At 42.4% G+C, this 19,278-nt stretch overlaps 2 protein-coding genes across 2 annotated transcripts in view; both read right to left on the minus strand.

Annotated features, from left to right (window-relative positions):
• The window catches only part of LOC136425088 (CMP-N-acetylneuraminate-poly-alpha-2,8-sialyltransferase-like), a 44,945-nt gene extending 38,921 nt beyond the window's left edge, over positions 1–6,024 (minus strand). Inside the window, exon 1 of the mRNA XM_066413864.1 lies at positions 5,738–6,024. The gene's annotated coding sequence lies outside the window, so the exon portion shown is untranslated. The remainder of the gene's footprint in view (positions 1–5,737) is intronic.
• A 4,106-nt stretch (positions 6,025–10,130) lies between these two features.
• On the minus strand, positions 10,131–16,303 carry LOC136425385 (collagen alpha-1(XXV) chain-like). The gene is made up of 6 exons (XM_066414236.1): positions 16,147–16,303; positions 13,392–13,500; positions 12,704–12,865; positions 12,040–12,219; positions 11,088–11,282; positions 10,131–10,451 (listed from the first exon to the last, which is right to left on the minus strand). Exons 1-6 carry the CDS (start codon positions 16,198–16,200, stop codon positions 10,258–10,260), a joined length of 894 nt encoding a protein of 297 aa, XP_066270333.1. The 5' UTR covers positions 16,201–16,303; the 3' UTR covers positions 10,131–10,257.
• Positions 16,304–19,278: the final 2,975 nt, after the last annotated feature.

Consider the following 19,278-nt stretch of genomic DNA (forward strand, 5'->3'; position numbering starts at 1 on the left):
AAATACAGCCATACATCACACATGAAATAAAATAGCTACATTTATTGCGAGATCGTATCTTTTCTAATCCAATGGTTACTTAATTGAACCATCAAATAAACTTTATGAAGAAAATGTTATTAACGAAACGCATCACAACTTTCCAAAGAACCGAGGAACGTAAGGCTAGCTATATATTCAGTGGAGTAAATTATAGTTCAAAAACTAAAAGTGCGAACGTGCGTATAATATCTGGATTAACTTTACAAGGCGAACAATATTACCCGTAAAGTAGTATCTACATGTATATTAGACAATCTGTGTCTAAAACATTATTATAACGGAGTTTATTGAAAGGATGACGAATCGACGTGATTCTGCGCCGCGATGGTCGAGAGGAAGATTAAATTACCTGAGAAAGTTTCGATAAAAATGCTGGCAAAGCGCCGCACGCTGCACGAGCAACTAATGAAATAACTGTGACCATGAACTCAAAGGTCGAAAATTTACCGGAAGAAGCAAACATAAATCAATTTTTCACTGTTAGGGCCATGATAAACTTTGAACAGCATATATGTGGAAATGTAACGCGACCAATCTCTCACTGACGCTTTTTCGGTGATCAGTGGCATCGTGTGGCGTAATGGTTAGAGTGTTTGGTTCAGAATCAAGAGGTTCTGGCCATGGGTCCAAACTCCTGACATGCCCCAATGTCGTGCCCTTGGGAAAGGCACGATGTTATCACTTCACTCAGGGAAAATGAGTACCTAGCTCCAGTTAGGAACGTCCCTCTCAAATGATATTAAATGGGGATCCCGTATATGAAGAGAGCCACAGGCACGTCTAAGAACCCACCACATTTATTGAAAAGAGTAGAGGTCCTTCCCGGTGATTCTAAGTGGACCAAACCTTACATTCCTATGGCCGCACCTGTCGTACTGAGGTCACCAGAGCGCTGAAAGAATGCCATTCAGACCCTTGCGATCTAGCCCCGCCAATTGCAATCTCCTCGCAGTTCAGCCCTTGGCTGCGAATAGAGAGCAGTCGGCCCACCCAATAACCAATAACAATAGCTAGTATAGTAGCGCAACGCGGCTTTGCTGCGGCTCGCGTTTTCAGCCAAGCACACCGGGTCACCCCTAGAGTACTCTTTTCAATAAATGTGTTGGGTTCTCTTACGTGCAGAGGTTAGACGCTTGAGGCTAATGCATGAAGCTCTCCATACACGGAGTCATAGTGTTCGACTCTTTGCAGCTTAGGAGGGATAGAGAGATAGTGATACTGATAAGGCTTGCCTTTACTACTACTAATGGCAGACACATGACTTCGCACACTAAGCAAAATACGAAAGAATCTAATGATAAAAGACATGATGATAATGATAAATCTAGATGTTTTTGGTTCGAGAAGGCAACACTTTAATAAAGCAGCAGCTGCTGAACCGAACATTGTTATTTTGTCTCAGTCCCAAATCCGGAATAAAAACTCAACGTCACTATTTACACTTTCTCACAACTATTTCGTCTGTGCAAAAAAGAATCCATACGGCATTTCGTGAAGTTTCAATTGTGTTACCACCCCCACCCCAACCCCTGCAGCATTTTCCCCGTTGCCACCTTCCGACTATAATCGTTACTGAACCGTTCCTGCAGTTCAAATATACCCTGAACTGACGTCGCTGTAGTCTGGATTAGACTAGCTGTCGCTTGGGAAAACGTTGAGACATTGCAGACCTTTACCAGTCTTTTCGCATTTTGAAATGGACAAACGCGAATCCCTACCACATACATCAATCGCTCATTTCAAACACTGTGTATACAAATACTTACATATCAAAGGCCCTTTCAGCTCTTATGAAAACCATGCCAGTTGTTGCCAAATCACAAGGGAATGCATAAAAGCGATTCATTTAGGATATTTCCGACAAACTGGTAATGCTGCACTTTCTGCGCTTCCACTGTGGCATGATCGCCAACATACAAATCAGCGTTGGCTTCGTTTACGATGTTTGGTCTAAGAAAAGGAAAGAGAGAACTGAAGAGTCTTCTTTCAGCTTGATTGTCTGGAGACTTCCCTCTCCACCCCTGAGGGGGTCAACACTCGACCGGTCGTCATGGCAACCCCTTAAGAGGCGCGGAGTGTGTCTTATAATCGCTCCTCTGTTATTTCTGTGCTTCCAAACACAGTGTAAAGAAAGCCTAAAGGCAAAGACTGAGGCGAAGCGTAACGCTTTCTCGGTAGTTGTAGCAGGTAGTGTAATGATGACTTCGCCACGGCTAGCGTTCTTTGCCAAGTCGTGAAGTACTAATACCGGATCACCCTAGATCACCCCTACTCTTCTGGATACGTGTGCAGGGTTCCTTCAGATCATGCCTACTTTCCACTAGACGGCGATCGCATAGCAACCGTACAGTGACCAAAATTGGATTTGTGTGGGCCTTGATTTCATAACTGGAATATGGTGCAATATGGAAAAGTATGATTTACAATACATCAAAGCACACAAAATGTTTTTAAAAATCGCTCTTTGTCTATGATATTCGTTGAGCCATCTGTCAACTTTTTGGTTCCTCAGCGGTCACAGTCTTAGGTGTCTGGTTGAAATTTGGGGCTCAGTCACGTACGTCGTACGATTGTCGTACGATCGCAAACTGAGAGCATTCTTGAGATAGTCGTGCATGTGTCCTGCAAAATTTAACTGTCTTGTTGTTACGGAAAGGTCTGTCTAAGTCCTTGTCGGCGGCTGGTTCTGTCACAGCCTGCTTGAAAATTCTACGGCATCAAAATCGAACGACGTCCTAAGACGAATGTTGTCGCGCCGGACGTTGCGTAGCACATCGCCTCGACATCAAACACCTCCCCGGATGAAACAATGCATCGTCCCCAGCTAGAGGAATGCGTTGTGTACAAATCAAATTTGCAGAGAAAACCCAGACGAAAAAGAGCGACCATTTCTGGGGAAGAATAGATCCAGTACCGTCGGAAAATAATTGGGGCCAACTTAAAAATGATTGGATTACCAGAAAAAGGCATGTCAGGTTTCCGAAATAATTGCGCTAACTAGCTTTCGGACAAATTGCCCTAAATGTAACAATGGTAGAAGTAGGGCGTTACGCCGAGTTGAAAACCTACAAAAAGTCGCAACACCGGCGGCCTGAATACGTCGGGTCGAACCATTAAAAAATGGAGGGACAATCACGCATTCTTGTTTAAACAACTAAAAAATGTGAGATTTTTCTCGGAAAATTTGCTACTTTTTTCAGAGAAATTACCACTGTACGGACTAAGCCATCTACACGAATAACACAGTAGCTGCTATATTTTGTTAGCCCCATTAGTAGGTCCTTTTCGGAGCTTACAATTTCTTATTTTTCTGATGGAACACAAGCTACAAACCGAGTACAGTTAGAAATCAGAAAAAAAGCACATTGTACATGTTGTAAGTAACCCAAATAGCCCAATAGCCCTGCTACTATTGAAATACTACTGAAGTGGACACATTTGACCTACAAATCACAACTCCACCCATGGCCATCATGATTCAGCCACTGGGAATTCCGCGAATTTTACTCACATCCTCATCCACTCATGCCATGTCGCGTCGCTTATCCTCTACAAAATCGAGGACTGTTTAGACGTTCTAACCCTCAAGATAAACATATGCTTTGACGTTGTTATCCGTAAAGTGTAGATATGTTTAGACGTGTTAAACTTTAAGAGTACAAAGTTTTAGCCGTTTTTAGGTGTAGGGTGTATATTCCGACAATGATACGGGAGGGCTAGAAAAATATCCATTTGACGTGTACTCCTCCCCAACTCTCCGAGTAGAGGCTGAAAGAGGAGATCGTTACCTTCTTCTTGTTGTTTATCTATTTATCTAATCTTCAAAACATCTGGGGAGCATCTACAACTATTTCTGGATTTCAAAGGGGGGCCATTCCTTTTTTCCTTGTAGGTACCCGTTTTCTGACAGGAATCGGCTGTAAGAAAACGGGTACCGCTCAGAAGAAGGTAACGCTACAGCAGTGAGTACTACCGATTTCTCTTCTTGGGAAATACCAGAATTCCCCCCTCCAGTAAATGTGGTTGCGTCCTGCTAGCAAATATAGAGGTCACATACTGATACAGAGACGGCTGTTGATACCACTGACACAACTCGCCTGAAATAATATTCAGGGGCGTCCAGACAGTAAAGTTCAGAATAAAACACGTTAGTACAAAGATATGTTTTTACGATGACTGTAAATACCGTGTAATTAATAGCAGTTGGGAGGGGGGCGTATGAAACATGTTTGAGTGTGGCAGCGAAATATTATGTTACATGATATATTTATGGAGGTCAAAAATTCAAACATTTAGCAACAACTTGGCACATTGACTGCCAGAAAACCATACTAGGTCTTAACCTGGAAAATATACGTTCGTTTTAGTTGCATGAAAAGGAAGTGAACTACGACCGTTCTACACAAATTTTCCAGAGTCCATAATTTCTAAATAATTCATTTTGCTCTCTTATCTATATGACAATAAATCTTACATATTAGAATTTAATACAATACACTTAATTGAATGATCTATCAAGTCATTGATCGATTAGTTGTAGGCTTTTTGGTGTCCGTTGTATTCTTTGAATGAGAACGTGCTTGTACACTGGCCCTTCGGCGAAATACACCAGCTTCGCAGGCAAGCGTCGAGGGCAGGTTTAATGTTACATCAAACCCAAACGACATGTCACACCCAGTCGTTGCATATCCAAGATGTCATTATAACGATTTATCAACATAAAAAGGCTTCTATAAGGCTTATTGTATAGGAAAATAAAGAGTTTCATTCTATAAACGTTTGCGGGAAGAACAATTGTTTTAGGCGGAAGGGATGTGACGAGGGGGGGGGGGGGTCACTGTTTCGGTTTCCGTTATACACTTCTTTTTGATTGCAATATTTCAACAATACAGTACACACTCAAGGGCTTATATAACTAACGTCACCAATGAGCAAAAATATCATTCAATACATATAACAGAAATATGTAATGGGAATATCTGATGTACAAAACCGAGTTAGACAAGTAAATAAGTTATTTGTCACAAATAAACAAATTCGCACACGGTACACTGTAATGTCATTTGATCATTGATACATGAAGAAGGTTATTTCGGTAACGTTAACGTTACTGCTCGCAACTAGAAATAAATAAAAAATAGCAGAAAGAATATTCCGGAGAAACAATTCGTTAAAAATAAAAGAACAAAGGTCCATGGAACTTCATATAAATGCTTATAAATTAATGATTTTATTAATATGGCCGGCGATCGTGTTCAGAAAAAACGTTATGCGGATGAAACGCTTAAATACACGCTCGCAGGCCACTTGAATAGGCACTTAAGCAACGTTTCAGAGTGTGTAATAGTACCGGTGTCCTGGGGCAAGTGAAGGGATTCGATTTTCAATTTAAATATTTTTGTAGACAGATTGGTTGGGGTTGGTTTGAGAATGTATAAAAAAGCAGCTGATACATATTTCACCATCTTATTATCTCCATATTTCATATATTTGTAATTTATTACCACTCGGCTATAAATCTGCGATAAGCTTATCATCTTATATTCATGAACGCAGCCGACATGAATCTAATATCATTCCAGACATCTCTAGGGTTAGGCATAGAAATATACCGGATGAAAGGGGGAGGGGGGCATCGCAGGAAGCATACTGAATCACACATTTTCGATAAGATGAGAACATATCTGAGACCTACCTTAGACGGCACATGGACTGTCGACCGGCGCCGAATCATTCTAGGGAAACCGCCTGAGAAACCCGTTTGTACCGTTACATATGCATCCCTGTTACACACAGTACAGTACATACACATGTGCGTTCACCCTTTCTCCCGGCCTCACCGCGATTTTTTGACAGCTCGAACAAGGGCAACACGAGATTCCCAACCCCAACTGTGCACCCCCTGGGTTCCCCGTGTTACCGTATAAGGAAGTAATTTGCATACGTCCTGTCAGTGTCTGGCAAACCCCAGGATGGAGTATTCCCCTGGTGCCCCTGTGGATGAAACCATCTTCTTTGGGGAGGGTTTAGAACTATTTCTATGATATCATAGGATTTTACAACATACGTATAAAGTACATTAGTGTATTGTATAATAAATACTATATGTCTACGAAATCAGTGACTCACAGATAAGCATTTTGTCGGTATTTGAGTGCTAAAGAGATGGCCATTCTGTATCCCCATCAATTATGGTATGACCCAGTAGAGGCAGGAATTACGTATGTATTTTTTAAAAATCTTCGAGCAGATATTTGGAGGGAAGGCCCTAACGTTTTCTAACTGTTTGCTGAGAAAGGGACGGTTAGAAAACGTTACAAAATTGGCCCTCTCAATAGCGGCTTTGGTCTGACGTTCTTGAATTCGAGCTCTTCGCCATTCATGTGCGTTTAACCAAGGAGGTTTAATCAAGATTAAACCTCCTTGGTTTAACTAAAGGGGCTTAAGGGTATCTCAATAAACTCAACTCACGTGATAGGGACAAGCGACAAAGTTCCATTCGTTTCATTCACATGATAGACATGATAGGGACACTTAGGGACAAAGTTCGGTTATTCTGTCGTGATACATTGACAGGTCAGTTCAATAATTGAAAGGCCACTCCTGGCATGCACAAAGTCAGAGTACATCGCAATGTATTCTCCAAGCAGAGGTTTTGGTCGGGGTGAAGTAGTGGCCGGGTTTTTTTTACGTTGGCCTCCCGTAACGGGAGGCCAACGTAAAAAAAACCCGGTCACTACTTCACCCCGACCAAAACCTCTGCTTGGAGAATACATTGCGATCGCGAACTATGATCTTCAAGCAGATGCGGGGTGCAAATCGTCAAGCTTTCTGACAATCTTCTGGCCTGTTTTGCATAGGACGGCCAGAAAATGTGAAAACAGACGGTCAGATTTAGTGAACGTAATGCTGTCCACTCCACCATCTGTTTGGCCTCTTTCTTTGTGGCCCACGGGACTCCATCTATATTCATGAATGCCAAGTGCCCCTTAGAAAACAATGGTCCCCATAGAACCTAAATAGACCCTACGGTAAAGAGCAGTCTCCCACAGTGCTCTCGACTTGATATCCAAGCTAATGTACCGGTCGGGCTTGTTTTGTAGAACTTTTGTGGCCTTTTCTACGTTTCAACGCCCATTTCTGCTGCTGCGCGTTGTCTTTATTAGAGGAAGGTGGAATAAAAAGCTACCATAGACAGACAAATACGTAATGCTAACCTTTACATGGTCTAACCTAACAAACTACTGCTCTGTTTGTCCTCACTCAAATATATTCATATGTATTGTGCTAAGCTAATGGTGAGGCATTAGTCATTGACCAGCCCCTCCAGCTCTGTCCTGCCACTTGCTACATTATGTAATCGATCACCACAGGATGTCTGCTACTTTTCGATTAAAACCATGGTGACAGCTGTCTCGTCCAGATCAGGGACCTTTCTTAACGGAAGAAGAAGAAAAGGAAGAAACGGAACAAAAACGTAGCCTCCGTTGCAGTCCTTTTCCCGCAGCGATTTTTTTTTCAATTTTTTTTTGGGGGGGGGGGGGGGCGCCGCGTATCCGCTTGGAGAGAGAGAGAGAGACGGACAGACAGACAGACAGAAAGGCCACTCGACCCTCAAATCAAGCCCAACTGCTACATCTGCTTGGATCTGCTTGACACGCGAAGAGTGAAAGATGAAACTCATTAGCGAACAAATCAGGCTTTTCACAAGTCTGAAAAGGCTTCGCAGCTGTGCCCCATTCTGTTTCCACGGTGGTTTAGGCCAGGCTGACCTAATTCTATGGATGACATCTAGCCTGCATCGATTTTCGACAGCTTTCACCAGCAACAAAGGAAATCCTGCTCTCCATTGGAACTACACGTAAAGGTTTGCGACAATGCCGTAAATCGTAAAATTGTATACAAAGAACAACGTTTACCACACAATCAGCGATTATGTCAAGCAGGCAAAGAACCTCCTGAAAGACCAGTGATTTTTTAATGGTCACACCAGTTATTTTTTGTCACACCTGCAATTTCTGTGTGTTCGATTTTTATAACTTTCGTGATCACGTAGATTCCAAAATCTTCATTGCCCATTTTCTTTTTTTCGGACGCGAGCATCAGTCAACGTTTTGAGTCCAGATATGATGTCGGTAAAAATCAAGTCAGTGAAACCTTATTTTCGTGGCGAAAGGAAGGTCATTCCTCCAGTAGTAAACATGGAGCCAATGTTACATGTAATTGTTTGGCCGAAACTTATGGCATTTAAGTGCGATTCAAGCAATTAGCGCTTGCAGGTAGTTTTCACACGCTGTTAATGTTACTGTTTGTAAATAATGGATATGTGGAGTTGTGCATATTTATGTAAATCATTCAAGCGAGTCCCACAAATAAGATAACTCAGTCCTCTACCTTTAAGGTAGGAGAACGTAGTACGTCTCCTATGGGGATTTGCGTAGTTAAGCGCCACAAAAGTGAGAAGGTTCAAGGCTTCAATAGTTAGAACGGGGCACACAAAAAAGGTAGTGTTGTAAAAAAATGTTATATTTTTTTGTTCAGGATACGATCTACGAAATATGTGAAAATGATCTAGAATTTGCCAGATTGCTCTTTTTCACGCCCTCTTTTGTATGACGCTTAGCGGTGGCCATGTAAACTGCAGCCAGCGCAAAGTAGTAGACAGTACCAGTATCCAGGCGCAAATTTATAGACGCCGACCGCCAAATAACGTAGTCCAAGCCATGCAGTCTCTAAACTGACGTATTTCTCTACTATTCAGCACAGTTTCCACCTAGCTGTCGTGGCTAGAAGATTATCTACGTCTTTTTCAAGTTCTGTGTACATGTAGTACAGTTCCTGTTTTCCATCTTTCGGCTACCTACACTAAGTTTATACAAAAAGTACGCGGATGAATGCTATTCTCTGCACATGCATATGCTAGCCGGTGCCAATTTCTATCTTCCTCACTATTCCAATGCGGCGCCTGTTGAGCCAATAACCCAGTTGTTCCTACTCTCCAAGCAGAGGTTGAAAGATGAGATCATTACCCTCGATCTAGCTGATTGGTACCTGTTTCTGACTGAGAAAGTTCATGCAATATGGTGCATGACTGACTTAATTTGGTGATGTATTAAAAGGTGTGGGAAGGATAGTGTTGGGCTCTGCCTTCCAATACCATTCCCTAGACACAGTGCCCCTAAGGCCTCAAACATTTTATTTTGTCAAATATAATAACACTGTGACCGAGCTCAATAGTCACATAAAGTCACGCACAGTAGTCATTGGCACCATTAGCTATTGTTTATTTGATTGATAAGTGTACATTCGTCGTATTACATCATGGCAGTTCTTCATCACATATACCTCTCCCCACAATGTCTTGTAACGTTATATTGCATACAATAGATTTATTCTGTGCAAGTGTCAGTAGTATTTAGTTTCTTGTTTGGCTAGGTGAATATATCTCAGGTCTAGATTGTGACCTGTTTTTCAGATACCCATGGATAAAAGCTACAACAACGTTATAAACCACAATGACCTTTCACATAGATACTAAAGCAAGTGACATTCAACACCTATTGATCTTAATGCAAATCACACGTATTATGTAGCACCTGAATGAAAAGGAATGATTTTGGTTGCCAAAAGAACTCCAATATTGAGAGGAGTTAAACAGATGGTATATTCTATACAAAAATGATGATAGAAAAGATCTATAAGGGAATTATCACTGTCACCCTGTGGCCGCATGCGATTATGATAAACAAAAGTTCAATGAAGTACAGATAAAAATGAAAACTGTAAAAGCCTTGGGAAATTAAAGATCTTCTAAAATGTCTAAGGACGGACTAGGAACCTAAAGGAATGACCATGTATAAGGAGGTTGTAGTGCATTTTGTCCTAACTCTTCCATGATGTTCATCTATACATAAGTTGGACAAAAAAACATCTTATATTTTATACTATTAGTAATACGGATAGTATTAAGTGAAGTGTGCTGAATATGTGGGTCCCCAGTTACTAGTATCTTAAGGAAGACTAAAGAATTTGTCTGAAATCGGTGAGTTAGAATCTTTTGCGTTGAACAGTTTTCTCTGAAGAGCATATTTGTATTTGCATATCGATATTGTAGTTCAATCTTAATCTAGTACAATGTAGTACCGTATTTGACCCTCCCCCAAACTATGTTGTCCTCTTTCCGTCACTTAGTTGCTAGTACTCGGCTCATACCATTTAAGACGGAGGGGGAGTAGGGGTAGGGACAGGAGTGGGTGCGGGGGTGAAACTGCCACTTTTCTCAGCATTCTCCTTCTCAGTCTTGCGCTTGCGCCCCTTCCCCCTCCTGCCCTTCCTGCGCTCGCCGCGGTTCCTGTTTTTCCCGCGCTCTTTCTTGTCCCCCTCTCCGCAAGTGGAAGCGTCGCAGGTTCCTGGAAACAAGCACAGATGTTACGACTCTTCCTGGAAGATGGTAATCAATGGGGAAAGGGGCATGCTTACATGACTGCCAGGTCCGTCTTTGATATTAGACTGCGTTTGCCTTTGCCGTTTGTAAAAGACTCCCTGTGTGAGATTCTCACTGTATATGGAGAATTTACATGATTTTTGTTTCTTTCGTAGTCATAATATTTGGAAATTTCACATGTTTTGTATAAAGATGCTGTGTTTCTTGGAGAGAGTCCTTTATGCGTTACTGTTCTGGAGTCTGGACGATTTTAACTTTTCAACATGAGGAGGATAATCACGATGATTCATCAACGGTTGTGCTGATCTTGTGTTGTACTGTTTTCCCCCAAAACACTTGAGGAATAGCTTGCGAAAGGCAAACTAAGATGGCTATACAGTGACACAAAGGATTATGGATTAGGTCAGAGATCAAGGCCCCTCCGAAGTAAACAAATATCCACATGTACATGTGTAACAGTGGGGATCATGCATGTCTAGACAAAGAATTGTTTATAACAGAGGCACTTTACCTTTGACCTTGACTACATTGAATCACGACTGCACATGCGCATTTATAGGAACTGTGAGATGGCTTATAAAACGGAAACTCAAGATCCTACCGTTAGCGCCAATGTCTCCGGGAAGCCCCTTCATTCCCGGAACTCCCGGGAAGCCTGGGATGCCTGAGCGGCCCTGGAGACCCGGTAACCCGGGGTAACCGATCTCTCCCCTCGGGCCGCGGTCGCCTTTCGGTCCGGTCGGGCACAGGCTGCAGTCGTCGGCGGTGCCGTCGCGGAGGATGGTGGCGGACTCACCTGTTAGAATATGGACGGGATAGATCATAAATGTCTAGCTTAACTTGACTAGAAAACAACTGAAATGAAGTGAGGTATACAATCTGATACTCAACAGTAATTCAAAGAAATAAATCGACTTTACAAGAAGCTATATATTATGGGATGAGACTTTACACTTGTACAGTCTTTTGTAGAATTTCTAACACTTAGACGGTTTCTTGTGTACTGTCCTACAGTTTCTTGTGCACTGTCCTATATTTACAATACAAAGATTATCACATATCAATACATAGGTAGGTAGATTTTGTCCTTTATCCACATTGATACAAATTACAGAACTAGAAGATCAAAAGGCTTTTGAAACGAATTAGGGGAATTTCAGATAGCTAGATAGCTTACCTACGGCTCACGAAACAGGGAATGCTTTCCCTTTTAACACATAACGTTAACATATTTGATTCAGTCACAAGCCTGGGTGTCAGACTGTTTCCAAGACCTACAAATACAAGACCAGCCCCTCAGTTTATACCCCAAATACATTTTCACCAGACACACCCCCCCCCCTCCCCCTCCCCCGAGATAAACCTTCCGAAGGGAGATATTATTTCCTTTGGGGGCATTCGAAGGGGGGGGGGGGGTATTATTTCCTTGGGGGCATTTGAAGGGGGGTATTATTTCCTTGTGGCATTCGAAGGGGGGTATTATTTCCTAGAGCCGAGAAGTAAGCCTGTGTATGCCCTGGGAACAGTCTGACATCCAGGCTACTGTCACAAACCTGGGAATCCTGCTTCTCCCTTCATGCCTGTGACCCCAGGTAGACCCTGCAGACCGGGAGGACCCGGCGGGCCAGGGGGCCCTGGTGGCCCGGGCGGGCCGGGCACAACGTCCGGTACCTTCACTCCCGGCTCTCCGGTCAGAACTATCCTTCCCGGAGAACCAGCGTCGCCTTTCATACCTGTAAGAAAGACATAACTTATGAAGATTCTCAAGCCAGCGACTTATGAAAAAAAGAAATTTGCTTTCAAATTGTTACACTTTAAAGATATCACTTTAGCCATACGAGCAAAGCATGAAAATGGCACGCTATTTTATGTAAGGTTGTTTTTCTTGCTTTTTTGGTTGTCTATTAGTCAATACTAAGACTAAGTCCTTTGGATTGTTGTATAATTTGTCATCGCCAGGCGTTAAAACACTTTTTGATTGCTGTATAGTTTGTTACCGCCAGGCGGCGTTAAAGATTTCGAAATCTACACAGAAGCAGAACGACGAAGTACTAAACGTGTTTTCAAGTTAGAGTTAACCGCATTAATCCACTAATCTATATTCTGGAAGTCTAAATTTTCGTCTAGGGTTTAGTTTGGCCAAGGAGGTCTGAAACTCCTTAGCTTGGTCACTGTTGCCGCTATGGCATCGTTTGCCAAGCATCGCGGTGTCCTTACCTCTGGGCCCCATCATGCCAGGTTGTCCCCGTATCCCCGGCCACCCCTGGTGTCCCATGGGACCGGGGTCCCCGGACTGACACTGGCAGGGAGATGTCCTGTTCACCTTGGGTGCTTCTGTCGCAGTATGTGGCTTAGAATCAGGCATGTGGAGGCCTGCATCTGTGGAAAAATATACAGTTTCTTTCGATCAATTTGTCACTGGTTTTACAAGAACGGAGCAAACGCCACATATATATTAAGACCATGAAATAGCCATGAATTCCCGTATGGTACATACGCTGGAATGAGACCACAGTCATGTCCTAGATAGCGAAATCTACTTAAAGTACTGTAAAACTGTATATGTTCGCGGCAGGGAAAAAGTGGGGCGTTCGAGGTGGTTTTAACTTCGCGGTTGAAACAAGGGGATAGGAATGCAGAAAACAGAACAAAATTTTCGCTGTGGTTTTATGTTCGCGGTGATGAGCTCGAGGTCACTGCGAAAACCGCGAACGTAAAAACACTTTTACACTATAGTGTAGGTGTATCGAGTTCTCTCATTGAGTGGAGCTTGTCTCAATCGTGATGTTTCTGACTTAGAAGAGATGCTGTTTCCCGTACCATTCACGTAACCTTCGGTTCTTACTACGAGGTGATAATTGAGGGGGCCCGGGGAAAGGAACGAAGAAATAAAAGAACGAAGTACCTCGAATGATCTCCTCCACCATTTCCACCCTGGCCTTCAGGAGGTCAAGTTGTCCTTGAAGGTCTTTGATCTTGGCGTCCTTGTCTTCATCTTCATCCTGTGCTGCACACTGAGGAAACAAATGTAAATGCTCGCATGAAATCATCTCGGTGTAACTGTTGGTAGAGTACATATTGTGAGCTTTAATAATAATAATCTTTATTCCATGTTCATTCTCCAGAGGGATAAATGCACTGGAGGCCACAGGGGGCCATACATGGGGTAATTGATAGAATAGATTAATAAGAATAACGTTAACGTTCACGTCTAGTACAATACTAAGCACTGTACTAAATGTCCTACTGTATATCTAGGTGAGTGGCTTCTTCTCTCTTTTTAAAACACAAGGCGACATGATTACATACTAGTACTTCGTCCATTACATTGACATCTGTGCATAACATCAAGTATCCAACACGACAAAGGAGCTTCCCAGGAATTTTCGGTCGGCACTCCAACAAACATCTGAAGAAGGTTGGAGTGCCGACCGAAAATTCATGGAGAGTTCCTTTAGCTTTGTTGTGCTGGATTAAAGCTCAAAACTTTACAAAATGATTCTACCCAAACATCTGCTTGGAGATCCCCCCCCCCCCCCCCCCCCCCCATTGCTTCAAGTTTACTATCTGTCCACTGCCAAGGTCTCTATAGGCCTTGGCTTTGATACAGGCATGTCTCGTTTCACGCCAAGAGATCATCTTGTCCATCCCCTTAACTTGAAGCAGCTGACAGGGTTAGATAAGGTGGAACATCGCCAGTGGGGCAGACCGCATGGCGTCAACATGGCCGACATTCGACCACTGATGTCAAGGTGATAAACCACTCATGTCAAGGTCGCACAGTACATACTCATTTTAAACGCACGTTTTTAGCCTACGCGTTTAACTCCTGACATGTTCATCCATAGATACGGGAGCTAAGGAAGCTCGCGACGAATCGGACTAAGTGGTAAAGATTGAAGGAAGACTGATTTCAACTGCAGGATGCTTCTACTATAGCCTGAATTCAATCAAGCCTCCTGTGACCGCTCGCCGCCCTGTAACCGCCTCGCAACCCGCGGGGAGGGGAGAGAAACCCCCGGACAGCTGCAGCAGCAGAAAACAGTGGACTACTACTACTTGACATGAATCCAAACAGGGTATAAACTACTCTCCAAGTAGAGGTTCGGCTCCGGCTAGTTTTTAATGTGTTTTAGGCGGTTTTAGGAAAAAAAAAGAAGAGATGAAATAGAAAACCCGATAAAAATGCCTAAACAAAGACGTCTAAATCAAGCCGTGGTTTAACCTCTGCTTGGTTACAGTAGGTATTAACGTTATTTGCATATTGTAGCTGACAGAGGGAAGTAGAACCAGTTAGTATTGCCCTGAGGTAGCATTAAGCCTATACCATTAGCAGGTAATCGGTATTGATTGTGTAAAAAGAAACTGTTGAAACTATTCACGGATAAGTCCATACACTTACAGTACAAAATACTAGTTTTTTACTTCAAGGGCGTTAAAGTTGTTGAGATAAAAACAGTTCATAAATTACTGTCGACGCTTTACGCCCACCTTATGATTTAATGACGTATTTCCTGACTGTCTTCCTTTATTTCCGGTTGTCACATTGTGATGACGTACTGCCTAGGGGCGTTTTGGAAGTCGGGTGTCTGGATTCAACATTAGCATTTCGAACCACGACAAAAAGTAGTCAAACAAATCAACTGAATGGCCAAATATATTTCAGAACAAATCCAAATTGAAGGGTGGGATGGAGTTGAGACTAGAAGCCAAAGTTTGGCATTCTGTCAGCGGTTTCTGTCTAACACGTAACTATCCAACACAAGCAATGAAGGTCATATTTATTAACGCCATGGACACCCGTACTTCTAATCTAATAGAATCTCGTTAGAGTAAAGTATATGTTTTTCACGAAGTAAAAGATAAACATTCACTTGTTGACTCGGATCCAAATATCATATACATCGTGCGTTGTTAATGTTGTAAATTGGGATGAATGTGTGCGATGTGAAACGTAAATATCGTATATGGTTTGAAACTGCAGACCAGCCCCTTCCGTATCTTCCTGAAACAGCCCTGAACCTCTCACGACAGGGTTACCCAAGGTTCGCCCCATGTCGATACATGGAGGATATAATTTCCGCTGAACAGCTTTAATTCTTCACACTAGGTTGTGACATCGACAGGTGGCAAACATCCACTTTTGACAGACATATGGATATATACATATACAGACTTCAAGATTTGATTAAAAAAACCTCCAAGTACTAGTGTTTTCCTAGTTACATATTTTATTGTATGTGTATCTTTTATTGTATGTGTATCTTTGCCTATGTTCGCAATACATTTAATTCTATCTATATGATTATAAGACCATAGTTTAAAGGCCTCAAAGGAAATTTCCATTTGTTCAAAACACAGCTACATTGACGTCATCACAACAACAAAAAGATTTGCAAACCAAAAAAAAAGGTGTTCGTTTCTTCTCGAAGTGGCTATTCTACCATGTTTTGTACTATACAATTTCAAGAATTAGTATGTGTACGCGTAAAACGCCTTGTACAGTATTCTAACGATTTTAAGAGCATACGATAATGTTTTTGGTTTTTGCCTAGTCTGCGCCAAAGAAAAGACCACTACGAGACAACATTCTGTCATGCATATGCTTCACAAAATCTCATTCGTTGCTTATCATACGGAATAATAGATTGAAAGCTTACCGTGCAGACGAGAAGAGTTAGAGTCACGAGGTAGTAGATAGTTTGAAAGGCCATGTTGTCTTGTAATCGGCAAATGTGGAAAACGTCGTAGTTTGAGAGGGGCGTCCCCTAGGTCTTTGACGGGGGCAACAGTGCGTGCGGAGGTGTAAGCGGTGGAACAGCGTCTTGTTTAGCCAACAAGCCGGGTGAACCTGTCAATACTCACCTTTCGGGTAGGGGGTACTGTTTATGTTGTCCAACGATTTCGTAAAGTTACTACCAACAACTTCTTCTTTGGCCATCCTCAATTGTAGTGAAGCATTCTTACCAACGTGGAAGAAAGAAGTCAGGGTTTAAGGTAATTATTTTGAAGAATGAAAATGGTAAGGTTTAATGAAAGAAAAGATGGTTTGCTCTTTTAGCTTGAGGATTTACAGTGCATTATTCATGCTGATGACACTTCTGTGTATTATCTGATTATGGACGATAGTTGTTTGACCGGCTCGACCGACCCTATTCATTCTCATGCTATGAGGTCATAATCTCCAAGCAGACGTAAGGATCCGGCATAGTCTTAGTGTTTTCTCCATGTTTTGCAACATTTTAGTACGTTTTTCTACTAGTGCACCTCTAGACGTGCCGACAAACAGTCAAAAAGGTGCGCTGCTTGAAAAACGTGCTGACATTTTTCATTTTCGTACTGTGTGGAAAAAATGGAACCTCCACGGTGTTATTGTAGCCCTTTTGAAAATAAAATGACAAGTGGTTGAGACGAGTGTTAAAGACTCAAAGGGCATTCTGACAATGTGTTGAACTAATCTCCAAGCAGAAGTAGCGTCATGCTCAGTGTGTGTTTAAATTTCAGAGATATCTTTCTATCCGTCCGTGTTTTCTCTCCCTATCCCTTAGCTTTTCTTAATCACGCATAGAACAGGATGGAGATTTGGTATTGTGGTTAGGGTTGCTGACTAAGGCTAGTGTTGCTGAATCTGAAGGTTCTTGGTTCGAATCCCAGACAGGCCCCATTGTTGTGCCGTTGGGTAGGGCATTTTACACCTATTTTCTCACTCGACTCAGCTGAAAATGAGTACCTAGCTTCGGTTAGGGTCGTCATCTCGGATGGAAGCGGCCCATCCTGGTATGAGCAAAACCTTACAATCTGGTCAATTCTGGGTTGACATCTTGAAATGGTGATAGTCACCTACATGTCATATCAACTTATTATCAGCCTTTCCACAAATGTGGTAAATTTCAAGAAATAGATAAAACTCGTTTAAAGAAAACAGCGATCAGGACACTACAGATAGTCCCATGGCCCTTGAGACCATAGGGACAGTGGAATGCTATCCGCTAGTACTAGTACTGTGCCTAGGGCAGGGTATTGGAAGACGGAGCCCAGCCCTCTCCTTCCACCACCTTTACCTCCCCAACCGAAGTCAGGTACACATTTTTACACCTGGGTGGAGTGAGGAAAGTCGTGTAAAGTGCCGAATACCAAGAGTCGAACCCGTGATCTTTCGATCTGTTGTCTGCTGGCTTTGTAACTAGGTATTCCACGCTACACCCTGCATCTGCTTGGAGATCACCGTTGAACCCCGGCAGGTTTATAGTGAGTGTTAATAATGAAGCCCAGATTAGACTTTCATGAGCACGCCAAGCTCTTATCCAAGACAGCTGGCTGCATTGAGACTTGATGTATGTGTGTGCCAGACTTCACAATGCTGTATTATATCCCCACCCTTATCACTGATAATCCAGTGTGACCCGTTGCTATGTACCCTTAACGAGGTAGTGGAGGAATTCCCACGAAGCCTGGGTTCTGCCAAAGAGGGATCTAAATGTCGTTAACGTCTTGGCAACTGAACACGAAGAAACAGTCCACCTGTGGTCTTGGCTGTTATCGTCCTTCGAGGGGTCATTTCAGCCTTCGGTCCTGTGTATGCCAGGGGAACCTCAGGCGACAAACCTCTACGCGTGAAGGAAACCAACACACTTCTCGAGAAGGGTAGGGGTGACCCGGTGTGCTTGGCCAAATTCGGGACATTACAAGCTCGTGCCTTCTCTCACGTCACTCGATGTCCAATTTCTTGGCTGAGAAACGGAAGTTGGAGTTGGAGTTAATAGTGCTAGATGTCGCTTTTCTAGCCTGTGTACCAGCCTCTGTGGTAACCGCTGCCTCAATCGTTTTGCTTGCTAACAACGTGGTTAGCAAGCGAAAAATATTGACAATGTAATACAAACAAGTACAAACAAACAAACAAACAAAGACCATGTACCCACCACCAGCGCTAACCTGAACATGTTAAGGGTCATCTTGATTTCATGACCTTTATGCCTTTTCCACCACTCAGCTGTTACAGATGCCTAGAATTTAGTTTGCGCATGCCCACTACCGTCTTTTGTAGTGAAGGTAGAAATGTCACATTTGTGGGAAAAGTGTGTCGAAGAAAACAAATGTGGGTTAGGAAAACAAATTGAAACCTCATTGTTTAAAACTGTAAAACTGTAATAGGCAACAAAATAACACATTTGCTTGTTTTTGGACTTTCTTGCTAGCCTGGAATCCATCGTACTCTCAAACTCCAGTTTATTAACTATATACTGTTTGATCAACATTGAAAAGTTCGTTCAAAATTGCTGATAACAGTGTCAAATGAAAAATTGGCAACATTTTTGATAATGGTTAAATAATAGATTAAAATACAAATACTATAACAACCTTTTTGTAACCTTTAAAAGAACTGAAACAAAGACATAGCAATTCCGGATACAAATTTATTCTACACCAAAGAGTCAGCATACAGTGTCTCCAACGTGCATAGCATATGTGAACACAGACACACACAAAAATAAAAGTTGCAAATCTTACACCAATACAAACAGACACACGGAAAGCAATACCCCAGTTTTCACGGAGGTAGATATTTAAAGTGATCCTGCATGATGTGAGTGTTGTTTCTCGAGTCTTTACTTATCTCTGTTAACATACAAGGTTAGCGATTTAAGAATTCCTAGAATGCTAATATTCTACGTGCCAATTTCTAACAAAGAAAGGTTAGTACTAATCAATAATCAATTTCAACATCACACACAAAACACACACGCACACACACACACAAACTCGCACACACGCACGCACACACATGCACACAC

This window comes from Branchiostoma lanceolatum, chromosome 19 (assembly GCF_035083965.1).
Source record: "Branchiostoma lanceolatum isolate klBraLanc5 chromosome 19, klBraLanc5.hap2, whole genome shotgun sequence".
NCBI lineage: Eukaryota > Metazoa > Chordata > Leptocardii > Amphioxiformes > Branchiostomatidae > Branchiostoma > Branchiostoma lanceolatum.

Bases quoted from the DNA above. Each gene is read 5' to 3' on its own strand.
- LOC136425385 (XM_066414236.1), bottom strand. From the start codon at position 16,200: ATGGCCTTTCAAACTATCTACTACCTCGTGACTCTAACTCTTCTCGTC. The intron at 13,501-16,146 runs GTAAGCTTTCAA...TTGTTTCCTCAG, and splicing joins TAACTCTTCTCGTCTGCACG to TGTGCAGCACAGGATGAAGA. The intron at 12,866-13,391 runs GTACTTCGTTCT...ATTTTTCCACAG, and splicing joins GGTGGAGGAGATCATTCGAG to ATGCAGGCCTCCACATGCCT.